Here is a 24,330-nt window from a genome sequence, read left to right as displayed (position 1 = left end):
AAAGTAGAAATTGATTCAGAAAGCATTGGCATGATTTTAAAAATGAGAAAAATCACAATGGCAACTAAAAGAAGCTGAAATTGAGCATTCATCCATTTATTCATTCTCTCACTCAATTTTGTACTTTTGATAGATTTGACCTCTAAACCAACTTGCAATCTTGGGGATAAATGGGACACATGTGGCCATTCAACAGATTCTTTATGGGGTCAATAGTATAGGAGACAGACTTAGTCAAGTATGCTAATAGTACAGGTCTGTTTGGTACGTCAGCTCATAACTCCTTTGTGGAATTTTTATTTGAATTCATAAAACTTGCAGAAATATACTCATTAGATGCAATAATTTTTAAAAATAGTAGTTTTTATCCAGGTAAGAAATACCCATATACCTCCAAAGTACACTTATGTATTCTTGACTTTAGCTGGATAACAATATGAAATTTGGTTTTAAATAAATCCCCATGGATTACAATGCAAATGTGTTTCACACGGTGAACAAATAAATGTAAATGGTGATTTGATGATTACGTTTCTATGTCTTTCAAAAGTTTCCCTTTCAGATTTAATATTTAATTAGTCCAACTTTATCCCTTAACACCACTAGAAAATAGACTTTTCGGTCATATTAAGATAATCAAACATATTCTTGCCAATTTTCCACGTGGCTTACCTGGGTTTCTCATCTGATTGACCAAGATACATTATTTAGGCTATGTGAATATAAATATTTAAAATTTTTGTGTATCTAATGGCTGCCTAAATAAATGCATGCACGTGCTGGGAATAAACACTACATTTGCATCTGTTGCTGCCCAGAGAATGGAAGAACACAGTGTCACTGATGGTTATTGACACAATTAAATCAGTATCCCTGTGACAGAGAGTCCACAAAAGAGTTAGAAGAGGTTTTAGAGACACCCTTACTAAAGTCTTGGAAACTTTCAATCGAATTACCAGTTTGCATTTGGAATGACATATGGATGTTACCCTCTACTTAGCTGAGTGACTTGTAATAATTACACCCAGGATGTTGAGACAGAGCCAAAGTCAGCGCTTTGACAGCGAGTCTGTCACAATTACTTAAGTGTTGCTTTTTTGCGAGTCTCACAAATGAGTTCAAGCAAATCCTAGAAGTAAAATTAAATGAGACAGTAGATATTACCAGGCTGGCCAAAATGTTCGTTTGGGACATTACAACCTACCCAAACGAACTTTTTGGCCAACCCAGTACACAGCCGTAAGAAGGTAGCAGTTATTGGACAAGATCTTAAAAAAATGTCCATTCCAATCATCGATTATTTAGGAGAGAAAAATGAGCCCAGAGTCTTAAGGATTTTGTAAGGAAGAGACATGGAGATAAGAGATGGAGAGAAACAGCTTTCTTTATCATGATATCATTCACACTTCACTGTAGCTACTTCTGTGTCCAGAACTCAAGAAATCCAGGCTCTGTGTCACTCTTAGTCATTTCTGGATCCCTAATACTTAGCGCAATGCTTCTCAGAAATGAATGCCCACATGGACAAGCACAGGAATGTTCAGTATTGACTTGGGGAGGGCTCTTGACCTTGCTAAACCTCACCTCATCCTCTGAAATCAGGGATAGAGGTAACTACCTCTGAGACTATTATCAAAGGAAAATTAAAAAAAAATAACAATAGCAATGTTTAGCAATGGATTTTGCACAAATAATCACTTGTTAAGTATTAATGGGATGAATGAGTGAATGAAGTCAGTCATAACAAAAATACCCATTTATCTGGAAAGTTCTACCACAAGACATAGAAAGATAAGAAAAGCTTTTGGCATATCCTCTTCTAATGGTTCAGTTAGAAAAGAAGGAAAACAATATAAAACTAAACCCAATAAACAAGACAGAACTTAAAAACTACCACCAAATACGTGTTCAAGGAAAAATTATTCAAACCACTCTAGAAAATATAATTCTGACGAGAATAAAGAACACTGCAATACCTGATAAGATTCTGACTTCTGCTTCATTTCCTGTTCTTGAGCTGGCTGGATTCCGGGCTAAGCATCGATAGATTCCAATGTCCCCTGGTTGAAGTCGACTGATCTGCAAGGCTCCGGAGGGCAAGACCACCACACGGGAGTCGCCAGGGATGGGGGTCAGGTCTTGCTGGTTTTTCTGCCAGTGTATTGTTGGCATCGGCTCCCCGATGACTTCACACTTGAGTAGCACTGTGTCGCCCATGAAGGCAGTGACAGATTCTGTCTGGGAGAGGAACCTCAGGGGTCCTAGGAGAAACAGAAAGAATGAAGAATAAATCCTTCAGATGAGTCACAATCATCCCCACATAAGATAATCACACCTGCATTCTTGATAGAAAACCAAAGTAAAAGTACTTTGCTCACATGATGCAAAGAGTTGACTAACTGGAAAAGACCCCAGTGCTGAGAAAGATTGAGGGCAGGAGGAAAAGGGGGCCACAAAGGATGAGATGGTTGGATGGCATCACCAACTTGATGGACATGAGTTTAAGAAAACTGGGAGTTGGTGATAGACAGGGAAGTGTGGTGTGCTGCAGTCCATGGGGTCGCAAAAAGTCGGACATGACTCATTGAACAACAAAAGCAGTCTCAAGAAAGATGGGCCATATTAACCATCAATTATAGTAACAGAGAATAATCTTTCATAGATTGACTGCTTAAGATAAATGATCATAAAAATTTGTCAGTTATGCTGTGGTGGAATGAAAAAATGTTTAAGTAGGAATTAGACTATTTTTTAAATTCTAACCTGTCTGGGCCACCTACTCTGTGTGAGTCTTCCAGTAACTTGTTTCGTTTCTTTGGGCTATACAATGGGATAACAGTGAATTCAGCTCATACAACTACTGTGATGTTCATTTGAAATGACATGTAAAAAGATACATAGATAATTAAGCAAAGGTAGGGAAAAAAGAAAAGACAAAAAATAAATAAAAACTGACCACTACTGAGCATAAAGCATGGTGAGAGAGAAGCCTCCTCCACCATGGTGTTGCATATAAAAAGGTAGAAGATATTTGGAGTCTGCCATCTTGAACCTCCTTCTATGAACAGATAGATTATTTGTGACTCTAATGCTTTAACCATGAAAGCATTTCTTTATGATTGCAAACATTTGAATGAATTTTGTCACCACTGATGGATCTTGGCAATTTTACTTTCTAGAGTGAATTCGAATTAACAATTTTAATTTCTTGATTTATCTTCTATTCATCACAGTTATAGTTTACTTTTTTTTTAAATTTTACTGGGGTTGGTTTCATTGTATGTGCATTTCACAATAAGATTTGATTCATTCATCAGTTTGAGTTTCATGTCAAGTTTTTCTGCTCATATTTATATTACTGTAATTTTTATTTTATAGATTTATTTTAACTAGGCCAAAATTTCCTAGGTCTTGGTTTAAATTTTGTAAGGAAACTTTCTACCAATGTTTAGTCAATAACAAATTCTAACATGTTCAATGTGAAATACTGTTAATTTTATTTGGGGGTTTATTAATTCTTACAGACCTAATTCTCCAGGTCATCTGATAAAAATCTTGCTGGGGTGAAAAGTGCAAAGGCAAAACAGCCTATGTTAAAACATAATTTAACATGGGAGGCAATCAGGAATGCTGTGGAGAAGTCTCATATTCTAGGCTAAGGTAATATTTCATGTCCCTTTCAGAGATTATTCTTCTGAGCCACAAGATAGCTGAATTCATGAAAAAGGAAATCACATCAATATCATATTCAGAAAAAAGGTTGCCAAAGATGGTACACCACTCTTTATAGTCACACTCATAAACAGACCTACAGACCTGGAGATGTGACATTATGGTTTAGCAAGAACAATTCATTCTAGACCATACAGAAACAGTAACTTTGATGCACATGTTAATATCAATTGAAATTTATCCTACACATATGTACTAAAAGTACTCATCTGGAGTCTGGATCTGTGGAGCTGTAAGTTTGTCTCAGCAGTACAGATGTTTCTACAGTGGGAGTCAACCATATGCTTAATTTTCTCCTTATTTAGCTAACTGGAACTAATCTGTAACTATGCTGGATCCAATACTGAATGAAGACCAAAAGAAAGCAGTGAACTTGTGCCCGGCCTCATTGTTCAAAGTCCAGGTTCCAAGCTGTTTGTAGTGTAGAATCTTGAACTCATTCAAAAGAAAGCACCTTAATCTACTACTGATTAGCTTCAATATGGATTTAAAGCATGTACTTGAACAGAGAATGGTTTATATATACTACATAAAGCAAATCTGCAATGAGAAGTGGCCAGATGTCATGACGGTTACATGAGTCAAGGTATTTTTAAAACATATTTCTGACTTGTTTATTTGATAATGTTCTTCTTGGTGTTCATCCCTAGCATTTTCTTTTATAGTTAAGGAAACATAACTTGGGAATAATTTACCCACACCTATGAGTTATACATTTTATACAAAGTAGATAAGAATAAAACATTTGTGATCAGTTGACAGAATATCTGGATATGTTTATCTATTCATATATATGATCCTGTACAAGTTAACGCATACTGGGTAAAATTCTAAACACGTATTTTACATCTGAATGCCTGTGGTATTTCAGAAATTCACTTGCAGAGTTCTAGACTTAGAATAAAACATAAATTGAAAGAGCAATTCAAACTGTACTCAACAGACGATTCCTTTATATAAACTTCATCTAGCCTGAAGAATCATAGATGAGGCATGAGACTGTATAAGAATATAATAAGGCTTAATGGAATTGGCTACTACTGCGCATGCTTATTCACTATGCATTCTATGGTGATTTCGGATCTTAATAAACAGGAGGTTGGGGATCAACTCTAACTTAAAATTTAATGAAACAATGTTTGAAAACTTCAAATAGTGGATTGTTTGACATAGTGAGAAATTATAAACATGATTTGTAGCTTTTCCTTTTTGTCTCTACAAAAGAAACCCCACATATCAAAACGCAATTCTAAGTTTATGAGGTTCTATGTGGCTTGAATTAGTGCTCCCGATATTGTGCTACCTTTGTGCACTCACATCTCACGGCAGTGTAACAAACCAGCAACAAAATTAAAAGAAGAAGTTATAGCCTATCAACCTAGTACTATATTTTCAAGGCATAAGTACAAGCACCTAGTTATAAACATTAAACTCACTGCAATTTATAAGGATGAAATACAGTATTTTCATAAGTCATTTAATGCTCTAATTCAATATAAAGACACAGGTATAATTGTAATTATATCTTTATGAAAAAGTTACCTGTTCATCAAGAGCCTTTTCGTGGAAAAAGCATAGTTCAACTCATTGGATCACATCTGACTAACTGCAATCATAATGGGGGGCTTCCCTGGTGGCTCAGTAGCAAAGAATTTGCCTGCCAATGTAAGAGATGCAGGTTTGATCCCTGGGTTAGAAAGATCCCTTGGAGAAGGAGATGGCAACCCACTCCAGCATTCTTGTCTGGAGAATCCCTTGGACAGAGAAGCCTGGCAGGCTACAGTCCATAGGGTTGCAAAGAGCAGGGCATTTCTTAGCAACTAAACAACAATCATAGCAAGAATGGTATTTCCTATCACTACCCTTTTCTCACCTAAATCCATCCTAAACATAGTCAAAAGATTAGTGCCTCTAAGTCACCAAAAGTTTTGGTTTCACTCAAGAAACTCTAAAATTCCACTTTATAGTATTGTCTTAGACAAATATCCAGTTACCCAAGAAACCACACAGTGTTCCTTCCAGGCTCATCTTCTGCAACGCCTACAAAAGAATACTCAGATCTATTGACCAGGCCTAGACTTGGCTCCTTGTTGATGGTATTTCTCATGATATTTCCTCTAAAGAGGTATACCTTCTCTGCTAACATCTGCCTACCAAAACTGTAGTCCTTCTTAGAGTACTAAGTCAAAAAATCCTCTTTTCCTTAATCTTACTTACTGGAAAACATCTCTCAATCCTTTGAATTTTTGAAGGGTGTATAGATAGTATGACAATTGATGGTATAAATAAAAGGATGATCAGTTTTTACATGTTAGTATATGTGTTTTTCAGTCCACAGAGCATAGCAAATACCTACTGAAAGAAAAAAATATAGATATTTACTGAGGTTCTGTGTCTATGTAGACTATAGCAAGCCTGCAAATTTTGATAATTGCATTTGAGTGCTGGTTTATCACTTTCTAACCTACTCTGTGGTAATTTGGGATGGCAAATAATATACCTGGGTGCCAGATTACCTTGGGTCACTTCTGTGGTTCATCATTTAGCCAGATCTTGGCTTATTCAAAAAACCCCCCAAAACATTTCAAAGGTTACCATAAAACCATAAATAGCAACTGATCATCTCTAACCATGAGAGGATGACTTTTTGACTTGGCATCAACCAACTGGGCTGAATTCTGGGATGGGGCTTCTGGTAATTTTAAAAACCAAGTGGAGCCTCTCTCTTCTCTCTGGGAATGTCCCACTTTTGGCCAAGAATAGACAGCATTTTTTTTTTTTAATTGTTGCTCCTTTCCTCCATTTGACATCAGTCTGTAAAAGGAGAAACAATACCAAAACAATACCAAAATGACAAATCCAAAGAACAGAAAACCCTAAGTAAACCCTCAATATTGGCCTCAGGGTCTACATATCACAAGAACCATCAACTCAACCTTCATGCAGTGTGACTCATTGGAGAACTATTAGATCCAGATCAATGACACAAGAAACCTAAGTTTTATCATTGATCCTATCCTAAGTTCCTTTATAAATTACCTCCTTTAATTCTCACAACAGCTCTTTAAGTGAGTAACTGTTGCTACCTTACAGATGGAACTTGGAAGCAAACTCATTCAAATGTTTACATTATGTACAATTGTTTAAAAAAAAGTTTTGCCCTGAATGATACTCTTTAAAATATTCTATTTTCCCAAGCTAAGTGAAAATGTCCCCAAAAGAGTTTCTTTTATATAACAGTACCTCCTGGCTCTTCAACCCCCAGGTATCAGCATGATACTTGTAAACTCCTTTTAGTAAGTACACTCTGCCCCAGATAGAATTCTTACAAACTTCAGTCTGAAGAATTTTGCAATTAAAAATAGCACATGAACCCATGGTTGGTGTTTCTATGGAAGCCTTTCACTGTTAGCCTTGGGGGAAGGCTGTTTGCAAGAATGAACTGTAGTCAAGATTCCTATCTTCTTGGTTAGCCTGGTCCAGGATTCTAAGACACCACTATATCTAAGAATACCTGGGCTTGCCAGAGAATTCTCATCACAGCTAACTGACAGGTTTACACATTCTCTGCACCTCTGTATACTAACAAAGATCGGCACCTATTACTAACAGGACAGACCTGGAGATGTGACTTTATGGTTTAGCAAGAACAATTCATTCTAGACCATACAGAAACATTAACTTTGATGCACATGTTAATTTATCAACTGAAATTTATCCTACACATAGGTACTAAAATTACTCATCAGGAGTCTGGATCCATCTGCAATGCAGGAACCATAATAAATAAGGAAAGAACATACTGCTTTTACATGTGGACAAGTCAGGCACGTGTATGTGGTGACTCCATTTTATTCCTTGTGAGATGATGAAGAACGATAAACACAGACACTATTAACTCAAATTTTATAAGCTGCTAATAGTAAAAGTGCCTGGACTTCAACATTAGGAATGTTGTTGATGTCAACTCTCCTAAATACAGTTGTATAGGAAGCATTAAATGTCAGCAAGAGATATATAGCCATTATGAGTGTAACAAGGGGAAATGGGTGTCCCCTGTTAATTTCAGGTTCTGTGAAGGATCCTTCCTAATTCTCTAACACTAATTTTAACACTAAAAGGATTCATTAAGTATCTATTTATATAGGTTACTTTGTTAAATGTTGCTCAGGCCTGATAAACAGCCAGAACTACAATTCTTTTCTAGAACATTTACTAACTATACTAAGACTTAATTACCTGGTATTTAATAGTGCCAACACAGTAACAGAATTATCACATCCCCAGAGGTGCCTTCCCCAAATCTAGATAGAATTATTCCTATATGCCTCCTTTGCAACATTTACTTCAGTTATAACTTATTAACTGTGGAATTAATTTAATAGCCATCTTCCCAGCTAATCTGTAAATTCCAGATAAGTAGAGTTGGTTCTATTTTATTCTGTACTCTGAACACTTAGCCCAGTGCATGGTATATCATCATCCAACAGTATATGTTGAATGAAAAGGTATGTATGATTGATTAGGCAAATATCCCAGACTCTTATACATTGGGAAATCCGGGAAGAAGAACATAAAGAGAGGGAGAAAACGATTTCTTCACGGAAAGTGAAAAAGGGTTGAAGCTATTAAACATACAAAGTCAACCCATAGAGATCTTCATTTGAAAAGACTGGTGGGGAGGGCAAGTGTCTATTGCATCCATGAAAATTTTCTAAGCCCGATAAGTTTAAATTGTGGAACTGTGACATTTCTAACAAGATTTCCCCATTCATCCTTCAAATGACTGTCCTGGGAAACAAGCTTATCAATGGTCTCAGGACCAGTCCTGTCCCAGTTGGGACAGGCTGGGTAGTGGCTTCAGTCGTCAGTCAGGCTCTGGCCGATACATATTTTTCTTTTTTTTTTTTTTCAGGAGTTCAGCACAACCAAACTGTTGGCTGTCAGCTGGGCAGTAGAAATGTTAATAGCAAAGCAGCAAACATTTTTCATTTGGGCTTTTCCTTTGTGATGCTAAAAAATGAGGTAAGAAATCACCATGGCAATGAATACAAAGCTGGTAAATCTGCAGGGACATCAAAAGTGTTAGGCTCTTGGAATTAAAATAATGAGAACAATAGTCTCCCTGCACCCTTCTACCCATGCGTGCGTGCATGCACACACACACCCCACATGGGGTAGGAGAGAAATCTTTCCTTGAGGTGTAGTCACCAAGTTTGAAGAGCTTAGACTTGCATTCTCATTCACTTAAACCTAAACTACTTTTGCTTTTTAAGCTTAAGTGGAAATATTCCACTCCAGGTTTATGCCAAGGCTGTACTGGAAGGCCTCTCCACCCACAGTGCCCCCAGACTGGGCCTATTCCTTCTTTTAAATTCTAATCTCAACGTGGCACATGCTTCTGATTTGCTCTCTGGCCTCGTTGGCAGACTATCAGGATCCCTGTCTCCTCCTATAGAAGGGCTAATTATTAAGTAATTAAAGTTCATTTAATAAAAACAGACATCAATCGGGGGACAGACCTTGCGGTTGCAAACCCTGTCTGCCTTTTAAATATTCAGCAACGTGGTCATACCCTAAGACTGCCAGAGGAGAGCTGCCTTCAATGCTTTGTTTGCGCCAAATTAAAGCCGCACATCTACGTCCCTTCAAAGCCAGACCTTGTTAGCCCGCTTTTAATTTTCAAATTAGCCCAAGGGAAGAGAACAGACATAATTCAAAGAGAGGTTTTCCAGATTTGGTTGCTTTTCAGCAGCCAGAAGACCAACAAAGGATTCTTAGAATACGTTATAAGCATATTTCTCTACGTTCCTCTGAGAGATATCATTTCCCTTCTTTATTTTTTCCCCCAAGTTTTTGCTTTTGTTTTAGCATCTTCATTTTCACTGGTGAAATGACAGGCTCCTAGGTGGTTGGCTGAAGAGCGGTGGCTGGAATGTGACATTGCAAACCAAGCCTAGGAAGTGTGTCTGGCGGGTACCAGTCACCCTCCTCCAGTGTGTGGTCTGGGAAGAAATATCCATGTGGCCCATCAGTTGAACTCAGAAGGATGTAACAGAAGAACTGTGAAAGGGGAAGAAAACTGTAGGCAAATGACACAGCTTGTCCAGCTCTGCAAGATTAGAAGCACGCAAAGAACTCATTTCCTTGGCAAAAAAAGAAACTAGGGAGAAATAAGTCATCATATAAGACTTCCTCAGAACTACCCATGTGGTTTATTCAACATAAACACTCAATGGACAGCTCTGGTGGCTCCAGTGGCTAAGAATCCACCTCTCAATGCAGAGGACACAGGTTCTATCCCTGGTCCGGGAAGAACCCACATGCTGTAGGGCAACTAAGTCCACGTGCCACAAGTATGGAGCCTGTGCTCCAGAGCCCATGCTCTGGAACAAGAGAAGCCACAGCAACGACAAGCCCACACACGGCAGCTAAAGAGCATCCCCTGCTCACTGCAACCAGGGGAAGCCTGCGTGCAGCAGTGAAGACCCAGCATAGCCAAAAATACATGCATAAACAAAACACTCTCTAACGGGCTGGTATTCTCCCAGATCTTTGAAAACTGATTACACATTAGACTTGGAACCAAGTGGTCACTTTGGGAACTCCTGTAATCCATGAGTGATCAAGAGCCAGTTTGAATAGAGGTCTATCATCATTTCATCAGCTAGCCTTGCTAGATTCTTGGCCTTCCTGTCCATTGGAGCAATTCAGGATTCTCCAAGTCACCCCTGTTAATAGCAGCCTTAGGGCCTCTGGTAGCCAACATCACACCTTTGTAAAAATTCGAAAAGGGTGCTGTCTTTGAGGGGATAAGCTTACAAAAGTCTTCCATGGGCTTGGCTAGCAAGTCTAGAGTTGGGTTTCAGGGCCTGCCTAACCTTCCCTTGGAGACTGTTCTCACACATGAACTACACCCATGTAACTAACAGCTCCATCCACCATCTCTTGACTCCATTATCCGCAATCAGTCAAGCATGATTCAGATTGGCCCATCCATGTCTTTTGTTAACACTGGGGTCAACAGAGGCAGATTTTAGGAGCATGTTTCCAGGTAGCAAGTTAATAACTATTTTTCCTCATCCTTCTGAGCTATTATATAATATATATTTCCCAGAACACAAGTAAATAATGAACAGAGCTATATCACCTCTTCCTCAAAGTTACATGGTATTGTATTCACAGACAGATTCTTTTTCAAATTTAATCAAATCATATTGAACATCAGTGCCATTTTTGTCATATGAATTGATATACTACCTTTGAAAAGTGATTCATCAATGTATATCATAACAATGGAACTCAAGAACTTCACTTCTAGGAATGTTTCCATAAACATATGAAGGAAAAAGTTATATACACACACATGCACAATTATTCAGTACAGCGTTATTTAAAATAGTGAACATTAGAAAATGAGCTGAGTATACAACTGATGATGGCTTAAGCAAATTACGGTATATCCAGCATACTTAACATAATACAACCATATAAAACTGTTAATATTTTTTAAAGTGAGGAAAATTATTTTTTCCTTTTTTTTGGTCTAGAACAAGCATATCTGAAAGTATACAAAGGGACATTTTGCTAATGATTCTAACCCTCTATTCAGTGTGGATTTAAAAAAAAAAACAAAACTATTCACAAGCATATTGATTTTCATGAAAAGATGTTTACCTCCACAGGCTTTGACAATAACTTTATTTCCATTCTCTACTTTGCAGATAAAATTCTTATTACAAAACCTGAGATTGGTTTATAATCAATAGCAATGAATAATTTTACAGAATTCAGGCTCAGGCTTTCCATCAAGCTTAAATTTCATTACGCATGGCTAACAAATGGTCACAACATTCATGAAAGCTGATTATGAATGTGGCTGATACTTGCTGGGCCAGCCTGTAAACTGGGCTTGTTTCAAGGTAGGCAAATCATCCAAACAACAGAAAAGCAAACTCTTAAAGTCATATGACTTTTTGATTTACATCAAGTCACTGTCACCAGCCCTTCCCTACTTTATCTAGGTTCTCCAGATAACCCTGCCACAAATCTCTACCAACACTGATTACATCATCTTATGGGACTTTCCAAAGTACTTTTCATTCATTCACTTATTCAGTCAGTCAGTGTGGCGGTTAATTTCATATGTGGATATAAGTAGGCCATGGGTGCTAAGACTTTTGGTTAAAGGTTATTCTGAGTGTATCTGTGAAATGTTTCTAAATGAGATTAACATTTGAATCAGTAGACTGATTTGAATAGTAACATTTGAATCAGAGGAAAGAAGACTACCCTCCCCAGTACTGGTGGGGCTCATCCAGTCCACTGAAGCCCTGCACAAAACAAGAGGATGGAGTAAGAGGATTCATTCTCTCTGCCCGACTTTGAGATGGGACAACAGGTTTCTCATGCATTCAGATTAAGACTCGAACTAGCACTTACACCATCTGCTTTCCTGGGTCTCCAGCTTGCCAGCTGCAGGAGGACTTCTCAGTCTCCATAATCTCATGAGTTTCTCTGCAGAACTCAGAGTAACACAATCAGTCAACATTTATTGGGGCTCCTAACATGTGGCAGGGGAGGCTTCCCTCGTGGCTCAATAGTAAAGAATCTCCCTGCCTTTGCAGGAGAAGTGGCTTTGATTCCTGGGTCTGGAAGGTCCCCTGGAGAAGGAAAGAGCAATTCACCCTAGTATTCTTGCCTGGGAAATCCCATGGGCAAAGGAGCCTGGCAGGCCACAGTCCATGGGGATGCAAAAGAATCATACACAACTTAGCGACTATACAACAACAACAACAACGTGTGGCAGGCAGCTTCCTAATGGCCTGAAAAACATAATGATCAACAATTGACACTAGCTTCTTTCATCACAGAGCTATTCTGGATTTTGGAAGTCCAAGGGAGAAGTGCGAGGTTCATATTCGTCATATTTCTTGAGTGTAACATGCTAAAACCCCAATAATGGAGAGCCCAGAAGCAGAAAAATTTAGCAACAGATAACCCTACTAGTTTCAAAGGTCATCGAAACAACAACCTATTGAGGGACTTCCCTGGTGGTCCAGTGGTTAAGAATTTGCCTTCCAATGCAGGGAATTCAGCTTCAATCCCTTTTGCGGGGACTGATACCTCACATGTCGCAGGGCAATAAGTCTGTGCAGAGCAACTAGAGAAAGACCACGTCCCACAGTGAAGACCCAGCACAGCCAAAACAAACAATAATAATAATAATTTAAAAAGAATCTATTGGGTTATAATTGTTTCAAACTTTTCACTGAGTGTATCATCTAAAGGATTAAATAACCTTCTACCTGTTAATCAATTAACCCAAATGCTGATTTTTCTTACTACCAGTAGCATTGATTGAATACATACTAGGCACTATATAAGGTATAATAATTTAAAGTATAACTTCTACCTGGCTGTAAAGGGCTCTAGTAACACTCCCCAGAAACATCTTATATTTTCAGCTTATTAGGTAGGACTGCTCTCCTTTCAATATAAAGGATTTTTTTGGTGTAAAAAATAAGACTGACTCCTATGTTCAGAACTTGTAGACACAGACCAAAGAAAGGAGAAACCTAAATGGAACAAGTTTTCAGTGAAAAGAGTGGTTTCAGCTCAATACCTACCTCTATTTCAGTATATAATTGATTCAAGTTAATTTGATAACAGATAAAGCTAAGTGAAAGTCACTCAGAGAGTCATGTCTGACTCTTTGCAACCCCATGGAATACAGTCCATGGAGTTCTCCAGGCCAGAATACTGACGTGGGTAGCCTTTCCCTTCTCCAGGGGATCCTCCCAACCCAGGGACTGAACCCAGGTCTCCCACATTGCAGGCAGATTCTTTACAGCTGAGTCACAAGGGAAGCCCAATAACAGCTAAGATTCACATCAAATATACCAAAAGGATTCAATTCTCTCTCTGATAATTCCAGTATCATTTTTCCTCCCCACAAAATCTGCCTGAAACATGAGAATCAGGAAACCCCAGCAGAAATAATCATTTAGATGAAAAACTTCTGGTAAATCTATAGAATTTAAATTTTGACTTGGAAGTACCTACTGGGAGAAAATTGGAGCTAAGGAGACATTTGCATGCAGGGTATTTGCACAATGGAAATGGGAAGACAGTGTTCACTTCACTGCTGAACATGTACGATTGTCCACCTTTTCTACTGAGACCTTAAGGAAATCAAACCTTTCAAAAAATTACCAAAAATCTGTAGCTTGTCCCAGAGTTATCAAATACCCCATAGGATGAGCCATTCAAATGAAGAAAAAAAAAGTGTCTGATGCCAAAATTCAATTCATATTTTGGGATTTGTTTCAAACTCACCAGAATCAATATCTACCACAAGACCCTGAACTAGTCATTTATTCCAACTTATCTTTTTGTATACCTAATTCTTAGCAATCATTTCCTGTTGAAAAATGTCAGTGAGTCATCTTCCCTGAAAATCTTTCAGTTGTGGAGTCATTCAGTTGTGGAGTGGGCTTCCTTTTATCGTCTGATACTTGGACTGAGAATAAGGTGGAAAAAGCACATATCTGGGCAGTCAGAGAGAGGTATTTTTCCTGTTTCTTAGGGGCCAGACATGGGATGTGGCTTGTGTGGTAGTAAATAAAATATTCCTTCAGGACAGCTTTAAGTCTCAAGTATGAGAGTACTTAAACACTTTTTATAGAATCATGGATAACATTACTTTCAAGCTTGCTTATGATCTTTCCTGATCTTACGATCTATGAGTATAAAAAAATTATTAAAGTATTAGGAATTATTCCTTAAAAGGAAGTATGGTTCAATAGATAGAAAATGAGCTTTGAGGAGCAGGGGTCAAAGAGGAGCACGGCAAAAGGTTAGATGAAGGGAGTCATATATTACAGATAATTCAGACAGAGCACCATCTTGATAAGTTTGGATTTAATTCCAACTACATTAAGAAATTATTAAGGAATTCTGAGCAAGAAAATTACATGATCAGGTATACAATTTTTGAAGACCATTCTTGTGGCTGTATAGAGTGGGACTGAGGTCACAGGTGAAGCCAAGAGTGAGAACAAGAATCTCACAAACAGTAGTCGAGGTGAAAGAAAACAGGGTTTGTATTGGGCAACACAAACTTTCACTAGTAGTCTTTTACTCCCACCCATGGGCCTGGAACACTTTCTTAACCAAGGACAAAACAACCTCACATAGCCTGATTTGATTTACCACTTTGTATACGAATATTTTTCCATTTCAGACTCTGTGGATGTTCCTTTGTTCTGTTAAGAGTGTATGTCATTAATCCTTAGGCACATTCCCAGTCTTCAGTATTTCAGACTCCGCAGCGAGGGTTTGGGGTACCGTCTACTGTGATGTAGAAGGGTGCAAGTAGACCCACTGCCCTGCGTCAGCTTTGTGGGGACCCACTGGCCATGGGGAAACTCTGCCCACTTCTGGGACTGAACCTGTCTCTTGTTTATGTGAGTAAAGCACTGTTCCATCCGGTGCTTGACTGCGTTTTGTTCGCCTTTGAAACTCTGATACCGAGATACAGTGGACAGAAGTGTCTGGAGTCCACCCCTGGGATTTATAACAAGTGCCCAGTGCTCTGTTCCCCAGGTTGGTAAGGGAGGTAATAATGAAAACAGTAAACGAGAGAGAGGCTATATACATTTTAAGGCGTAATCACAAAAGGCAAAATCAACAAAACCTGTTGAAGGCTGACTGTGGGTTGTGAGGGAAAGGGACAGATCAAGAACCAGCCCTGGTTTCCGAAAAAAAAGAAAAAAAAAAATTTAAATTGTGGGGGAAGGGAATTTGGCTTGGGTTAAGTGGGTGTACGTGGTAGTTTGAAGGAAGCCAGAAAAAAAAGACACTTAAAGAGATTTGGTATTAAAACTTGAACAACAGTAAGACCAAGTAAATTACTGGCTGTCAAGCCCTGAATCTCAAAGTTGAAAGGATTATAGGTCATCATCAAAGCTCTTTCCATTTGTAAAATTATATAACCATGTGATTCTATGTTTAAACAACTTAATATGTGGCCAGACCTTACAGTCATCCAACATTTAACAAAACTAAATGCAAGAGAGAGTATAAATTATTGGAGATACAGAAGTAAATAAAACATTCTCCATCAGAACCCTGATAGAGCTGCCAGTCTAGGAGAGATACAGTGCTCGTCAGACATTTATCACAAAGACACCAAAAGAGACTTAAAAACAAGCTTGGAGATTTATGCTATGAGTGATTTTGATTTGTTAGTCGCTCAATCACGTCTGACTCTTTTGCAACCCCATGGACTCTAGCCCACCAGGCTCTTCTGTCCATCAGATTTCCCAGGCAAGTATATTGGAGTGGGTTGCCATTTTTTTATCCGGGGAATTTTCCCAACCCATACATTAAACCCACATCTCCTGTATCAGCAAGTGGATTCTTTACCACTGAGCCACCAGGTAAGAGAGGAGCCAATGAAACCTGCCCAATATTGCAAAAACTGACCAATTCAACTTAATTTGAACAACTCGTGTTCCTTTGTTTATTATCCCAAGTAAACTACCTTGTCATTTATTGAACATTCCCATTAATTTAGTCCCTCTGATTTACTTTGGCTCTGTAGATAAAACTCTTATTGTCAAAGGCTATCTAAAAATTGTTATTTTTAAGACATACAGCTTTTCAACAAAGAGAAGATCAAAAGTATAAGTTTCCAAAAGCTAGATTTATCCTAAACTTTGCCAAGTTCTTTGAATTGACTGAATGAAAATTTGCTCTCTTTGAAGCAAACTCTCATGTATTTTACTCTTCTCTTAGCTTTAGCATTTGAGGATTTGAGACAATCTTTAGAGTGATTTACAGATACTACTTCTGTGTCAGAGTGGTGTTTGAGACACAGATGACATCTTATTGTAATCTCTATTCATCCTTTTGGGAAATATGCTGCTGAGTTGAGTCTTAGATCTAGGATCATCTATTAAGACACCAATGAAATCCATCCATCTTAAGTCCCTTATGAGTTATGTGTGAGGTGCATCTTTAAAGCAATTTCTAACCACTAAACTTATTAAGGGTTAACCTGCTTTTATTGGGGATCTCAGAATATAGCATTATTCCTCAAATTTCTCGTCAGATATGTACCATAGTGAGTATATTTTTCCTGGGTTTATGAGGTCATTCACTCTTCATCTCTGCCTTCTGCAGTTGTAGTAACAAAATGCCCTGTTATAACTAATCTTCTCATTTAGCTTCTAAACATGGCTTTCTACTTCCCATCTGACTGCTCAGCTTTGCCACCCCTCTGCTCTCTACCTACCTGTCTGATTTCTTTACTTTTTCACACTTTCTGAGCACTGAGTCTTGTCTGGATTTGTTTACTGTTCTAGCCTAGTTGTCTGGTACTTAGTAGGCACTCAATACACATTTGCTGAATGCACAAGTATCTGAATCCAACTCAAGCTTTCAGATCCAAATCAAATCTATCTTCCCTTTGCTTCTCAGATATCGCATCAAATATATGTTTTGCTGGCTCTCATCTGGCAATCCTCAACCAGTCATTGATATCATTATCTTATTTTCATGCATCTCTTCTATTTGGTTAAATTTTAGATTGCTCAAGGATACATACATTTCTCGATATTTTGTGAATATTCATAGCTCAGTGTCTCACATAGAGAAAACATCAAATAATACCCTTGTTTTAAGTCTGATCACACTGAGGAGTGATTACTTTTGCTTTGCCCCTTTACTCAAAGGGCCATCTGTTAAGAAAACTCTAAAATAGTTAGCTTCAGTTGATTTATTTCATCTTAAAGTTTTGATAGCAGATCTTTTCCATTTCAGAATATTTTAATGGTGACCTCAATCTGTGCAAAAGTCTCGTTAATTGCAATTTAGAACCTATAACTTACAATAACTTAGACCTTAAAGAGTTGGATTATCTTTAAGACAATGATCAAGAGATTTTGCAAGCAAAGTAATTGGACAAACACAATATACAGTGCACTCTGCACTTTTAACGTGACTTCTCTGGATTCTGAAATATGGGACTTGGTTATGCAGTTTTTACCCCCCTTATCAAATCCCTGCTTTACCGGGATGGTTTGATGTCAGTCTACACGCTTCTCTAAAAGCAATCTATATGCTTTCTGAAAGTAAGAAGATTTCAATTTCTGCACAGCACAGTTCCTTTGCAGTAGTATGTGGTTAATGGTAATTGATCAATTAATTATTAAAAGCTGGATTTTTCATCTGTATTCCTTCAATAATCTTTCTATCCTCCATTAATTGTTACCATTATTTCCAGAATTCTCAAGTGAATATGAACATAAACAAATAGTAGTTTCATCATTTAAGGCTGAAAGAGACCTTAGAGATTAAATAAATCTAATCATTTCAATTTATGGAAAACGTGTCAAACATACAAAATTAACATTTTACCCCATCTTCAATATATTTTTTCCAATTTTTATATATTAGAGGTTCTGTACATTTCAGAGTATATGCCTATATCTGTGATATTTATATACACATACATATGCTTGACTGATAAGCATTCATACGTGTTTTGTGTACATGTGTATAAAGATGCATATATAGAGAATATGTCTGCAGGCTTATTTATATGTGTACAACTACAGGCAAATATATACATAGATAACTCTAAATTTCAAGTGGATTTATGTATACAGACATATACATTTACTTCATACATATTCCTACAAAGAAGCATAGTTGATTATTAAACAAGCAGAGAATTAATTGGGCGAAGTGATCATATTAAAATAGTGTATTGCCCCTCGTTGTTAAGAAGTAATTTTATCTTAATTGGACAATTAACACAATTGTTTTCACCATTGTTATGTTTTATCACTATTTTCTCTTTATAAAACACACTTTTCATACTTGTTTCTCTCCACTAAATTTTTCAAGCTATCAAAACTTAGATTTAAAGATTAAACTGACCCAAGTTTTATCATTTAGAGAAATGGTAATAGCCTTATTAATCAGGAGCTTGTCCATTATACAGATTTTTTTTTTTTAATATTATCCAAACTTATCAGCAAAGATGCCTTGTTATTCACACCAAGTTGAACTGCTAATTTTGAGAGAAAAATGCACCTGTGGAAAAAGAAAATATACCTTTGAATTGCATTATCCACTGACAGGACCACATACTGTTTTGTCCTTGTTGTTAATACAGAAATCAGAGGGTGTAAATCTCTTCATCTTCCTGTCAGCACTTCTGGTCAGGGTGTTAATGGCTTGTAGCCAGGAAGGTGCATAGGCTTATAGCCAATCAGCAATGAAACCATTTAATCAGCTTTTCTAACAGGAAGTGCAAGTTGAGGAGGTAGGGGAGCTCTGCACTAAGGCATTTAGACTGAAACATCTGAAACCTCTGATTAAAACAAGGGACAAGAGAGCTTAATCCTCTGCGATATGAAGTGGGTAGAAGAGATCCACTTCATTTATTAAACGGTCTACTAATCTTACCAATTGAAAATAAATTATCAGCATCTGAACAGATTTCTTTTCAAAGGCTAAAACCAGACACCCCCTGCCAGATAAAAGTACTCTATGTACCTTCAGAGAGAAGCATCAGAAAGGTCTCCTGCTTGGAAAAACTAACACTTCTAAGCACAGATGGTTTGGTCTGGTACAGAAGATGTAAAGTGTCTAATTCTGAGAAAAGCTGGACTGAAAAATCATGAATGATGATCAATAACAGTTGCATAAACTATACAATGAGACTACAGAAATATACCATTTGACATTCTTGAGGGAAAATAAACACAGGAAGTTGAGATAATTGCCTAAAATATCTTGGGAGAAATACCCTAATATCCATAAGGGTTGTATTAAAAAAGCATTCAAGTTGCAAGCAATTTATTCAAACACTTGCTAATGAATGAGAGGGAAAATGATCATCATGAACAAGATCTAAAAATAAATGTTAATACAATTAATGTTTTTATCTCAACTTCCTAGTACTAAACTCTGAACATCTTTGCCTCTTGCTGGAGCCATCTCTTTGCAGTGAAAATGGCATGGGTAGAGAAAACACAATGTAAAGTACTAAGCAACACAAAGGGTAGAAAATAAAATGCTTCACTCTCCATTTCTACAAATAAATACTAGTGCCAACTTTTAAAAAAATCATTAAGTTTTTTTTTTTTTTTTAAACGCTTGGAGAAGAGATAGTGAAAGGAAAAATGAGCTACCTTAATTAGGTCTAAAAGTTGCAGAGTGAGAACAAGATTTAGATAAAAACACAAGCAATCTACACAGTCTTAATTGGAGATGAGGAATTAGGTTTGCAATACCAGCTGCAAACTGACTCAAAACCTTGCCTTTATTTTAACACAGAAATGTCCCCCATATTTGCCATGGCAACTCCATCCCAAGCTAGTCCTCCTCCCGTGGCACTAAGATAACCTATGGTGTGTGGGGGGTGGTGGGTGGGGGGGAGGCTTCCGTGGCAGCCTAGTGGTAAAGAATTTGGCTGCAATGCAGGGGTCACAGGTTTAATCCCTGAGTCTGAAAGATCACTTGGAGAAGGAAGTGGCAACCTATTCCAGTATTCTTGCCTAGGAAATCCATGGACGGAGGAGCCTGGTGGGCTACTGTCCATGGGGTCACAAAACAGTCAGAGACAGCAGTAACAGCTTGAAACAAAAACTCTATAGCAAGGGTCAGTAAACTATATAGTCCATTGGCCAAAACTGGTCTACCACCTTTTGTAGCACCCATAAGCTAACAAGGATTGAACAAAAGCAAAAAAAAAAAAAAAAAAGTCAGGACATGTGAAAATTACATGAAATTCAAATGTCATTATCCATAAAAACTAAGTTTAATTGTACCACAGTGATGCCCATTTCTTGACCTATTGTCTATGGCTGCTTTCAAGCTACAGTGAAAGAGTTGACTAATTGTGGCAGAAACTACGTGACCTGCAAATCCAGAAACATTTATTATCTGGTCTTTTAGGAAAAAAAAGAAGAATTTGAGTCCTTGACCACGATAATGTTGATTCAGGAGTTGTAAATTAACTAGCCAATTTCACTCACAATTAGTCGATGTGGTTGGGAGAATACAGTACCCATCTGGCGTATCTGACCTACGTGAACAATCGCACAAAAATAGATCATTTGGTGCCTAACCATTCCACGTAGACACAGCCCAGAGGGCCCATGCTCACTGCCAATGTAACTTTTATGAAGACAATAAATGAGGTAAAAGAAAAGCTTTATGAAACAGCTTTATTCCACTTCCTTTTTGGTCCATTCATATTTCTACAGTTACTTAGCTAATAATAAGTAATACAGTATTTATTATAACAGGAATTGTGGAATTTCCAAAACCTTGCATTAGAGAAGTTTAAGTAAGGAAGAATCTCCAGTACTATTCCCTCCAGATTGCAATCAACATGGCATTTCAGCTTTTCTTCCTAAACTTTCTGGGTAAAACAAATACAAGATAGGATTAGAAAATGATGAGTTTGTTTCTGGATGTGTAAGAAGTTCAAAAGATAAAATAGCTAACAAATTTCTTCATATTTTTCTACTTATATTCCCATGTATAGAATATTTTTAAGATCAGCTCTTCTGGAGGTAGTACTTTCAGGGATTTTGGCACAGTGATTTATTAATTAGTCAACAAGTGTTTACTGAGCACCTAGTATATTCCAGACACTACTCCAGGAATTAAGAATAATAAATCAAAAGGGAAAGAAAAGAACTCTTCCCTAGTAAAAGAAATTGTATACTTGTGTACCAAGGTCCGTATTGTCAAAGTTATCAATTTTTCCAGCAGTCATGTACAGACGTGACAGTTGGACCATAAAGAAGGCTGAGTGCCAAAGTATTGATGCTTTTTAACTGTGGTGCTAGAGGAGACTCTTGAGAGTCACTTGGACAGTAAAGAGATCAAACCATTCAATCCTAAAGGAAATCAACCCTGAATACTCATTGGAAGGACTGATTCTGAAGATGAAGTTCCAATACTCTGGCCACCTGATGTAAAGAGCCAACTCACTGGAAAAGACCCTGATGCTGGGAAAGACTGAGGGCAGGAGACGGGTGCTCAGGGCTGGTGCACTGGGAAGACCGAGAGGGATGGGATGGGGAGGGAGGCGGGAGGGGGGATCGGGATGGCGAACACATGTAAATCCATGACTGATTCATGTCAATGTATGGCAAAAACCACTACAATATTGTAAAGCAATTAGTCTCCAACTAATAAAAATAAATGAAAAAAAAAAAAAAAAAACTGAGGGCAGGAGGAGAAGGGGTGACAGGATGAGATGGTTGGATGGCCATCTCATGTCCATCACCAACTCGATGGACATGAGTTTGAGCAAACTCTGGGAGACAGTGAAGGACAGGGAAGCCTGGCGTGCTGCAGTTCACGGGATTGCAAAAAGTTGGGCATAACTTAGCAACTGAACAAGAGGAATTAGGAAATAAATTGATAAAAATAAAGTATGAGAGAAGGATGACTATCATGAAAAAACGAAGGTAAGGAAAAGGGTTTAAGCGCATGTGGGCTGGGATCTGGGAGGTCATCAAGGGACTTATCTAAAAAAGACCTCAGTGATGTGAAGAAGTATGGCCATGAGGTTATGTTTGAGAAAACATACCAAGCCAGAGAGAAAAACACATCAGAGGCTCTAAGGTCGGTACCAGGAGGAAGGCACCCCGATGGTCTACGGAGGATGTAACACTGAATCCGTTCCAAAACCTATTTTAAAGGTTATTCCAGGTGTGTAAGAGAGATAAAGTCCATAAATATTTCTAATCCCAAGCAGAAAGTGTGCTACAAAAAAAAGAAACAGATTGCAAAGTGCCAAAGATAGGGTGATTCTTTCAGACTCGGAGCATAAGAATCGTTTTTGAAGAAGTAAATTTTGCAGACTGCTATTTTGTTTTGTTCTGTCTTGTTTTGGGTTTTTTATATATTTATTTATTTTTAAATTGAGTTGGAGTCGATGTACAATGCCATGTGAGTTGCAGGTGTTAAATAGTGATACACAATTTTTAAAGGCATATTCCATTTATAGTTACTATATTCCCTGTATTGTATGCTATTATCCTTGACTTATTGTATACATAATAGTTTGTACCTCTTACTCCCCAATCCTATGTTGTCCTTCCCTTCTTCCCTCTCCTTACCAGTAACCACTAACTTGGTCTCCGTATCTGAGAGTCTGCATCTTTTTTGCTTCATTCACCAGTTTGTTGTACATTTTGAAAGTGAAAGTTGCTCAGTTGTGTCCAACTCTTTGTAGCCCCATGGACTGTTCATGGAATTCTCCAGGCCAGAATACTGGAGTGGGTAGTCTTTCCCTTCTCCAGGGGATCTTCCCAACCCAGGGACCAAACCCCAGTTTCCTGCATTGCAGGTGGATTCTTTACGAGCTGAGCTATAGGGGAGCATTTTAGAGTCCATATATATCCTTGGGTCTGGAAGACCCACTGGAGAAGGGAATGGCTACCCACTTCAGTATTCTTGCCTCGAGAATGCCATAGACAGAGGAGCCTGGTGGGCAACAGTCCACGGGGTCTCAAAGAGCTGGGCATGACTGAGTGACCAACACTTTCACTTACATGTGATTATCACACAGTATTTTTCTATCTCTCTGACTTATTTCACTTAGCAGAATACATTACAAGTCAATCCATATTGTTGCAAATGGCACAACTTCATTTTTTGTGGCTGAGTAATATTCCACTGTTGGCTTTCCGGGTGGCTCAGACTTAAAGAATCTGTCCGCTACTGCAAGGAGACAAGGGTTTGATCCTTGGATCATGAAGATCCCCTGAAGAAGGAAATGGCAAGACACTCCAGTATTCTTGTCTGGGAGATCCCATGGACAGAGGAGTCTGCTGGGCTGCAGTCCATGAGGTCACAAAAGAGTCAGACATGACTGAGCGACTAAACAACAAACAACAACTATTCTATTATATAGACTTCTATATAATATTCTATTATATAGACTTCTTTAAAGGATGGCTATGAAGCAAGGTAGAAGGAGGGCAATAGGAGGAAAACACAGGATCAGAAAACACTTGGGCAATATCCCAGTCAGTGAGTGGATTATGTTTGGTTTGTATTGCAGAATGGAGTAGATAAGAGGGGAACGTGAGAGATGACAGTGAAAACCAAAGGAAAGAAGGATTGTGCAGGGAGGAGGGAGCCAGTGCAAGATCATGAAGGCTGGGGAAAAGAGTGTTAGTTTAATCCCATGGACACTTAGGATGACTGTTCTATAGATGCAGACTAGAATACTCAGGACACTATGTGTACAATTAACGTTATGATTAATATTGCTTTTAAATGTTAAATTGGGGATGTGTTGGGGTGATAGGGAATGAGCAAACAGACACATAGGTAGATAAACAGAAAACAGTATTTGCCTCTAAATTCTTCAGTAACCTCAGAACTTTTGCTGACTTTACCTTAGAAATTTTCATTAGACATCCTATTTCACTGAAAAAGATAGATGACCAAATCTTTCCTGAAGTTTGGCTCCTTAAACATCCAGAAACACACACAAGTGTGCGTGCACACACACACACATATACACACATAAAGTCTCTTCCTTGAGACCAG

The 24,330-nt window shown here is 38.0% G+C and overlaps 1 protein-coding gene across 1 annotated transcript in view; it reads right to left on the bottom strand.

Moving 5' to 3' along the window:
* DCC (DCC netrin 1 receptor) overlaps nt 1-24,330 on the bottom strand; it is an 828,232-nt gene that overhangs the window by 666,048 nt on the left and 137,854 nt on the right. Inside the window, exon 5 of the mRNA XM_065934991.1 lies at nt 1,977-2,261. Coding sequence (XP_065791063.1) covers nt 1,977-2,261 — 285 coding nt within the window. The remainder of the gene's footprint in view (nt 1-1,976; nt 2,262-24,330) is intronic.

This window comes from Muntiacus reevesi, chromosome 4 (genome assembly GCF_963930625.1).
Source record: "Muntiacus reevesi chromosome 4, mMunRee1.1, whole genome shotgun sequence".
NCBI lineage: Eukaryota > Metazoa > Chordata > Mammalia > Artiodactyla > Cervidae > Muntiacus > Muntiacus reevesi.
The sequence above is the reverse complement of the archived record's forward strand: the minus strand, read 5'-3'. Positions and strand labels throughout refer to the sequence as shown.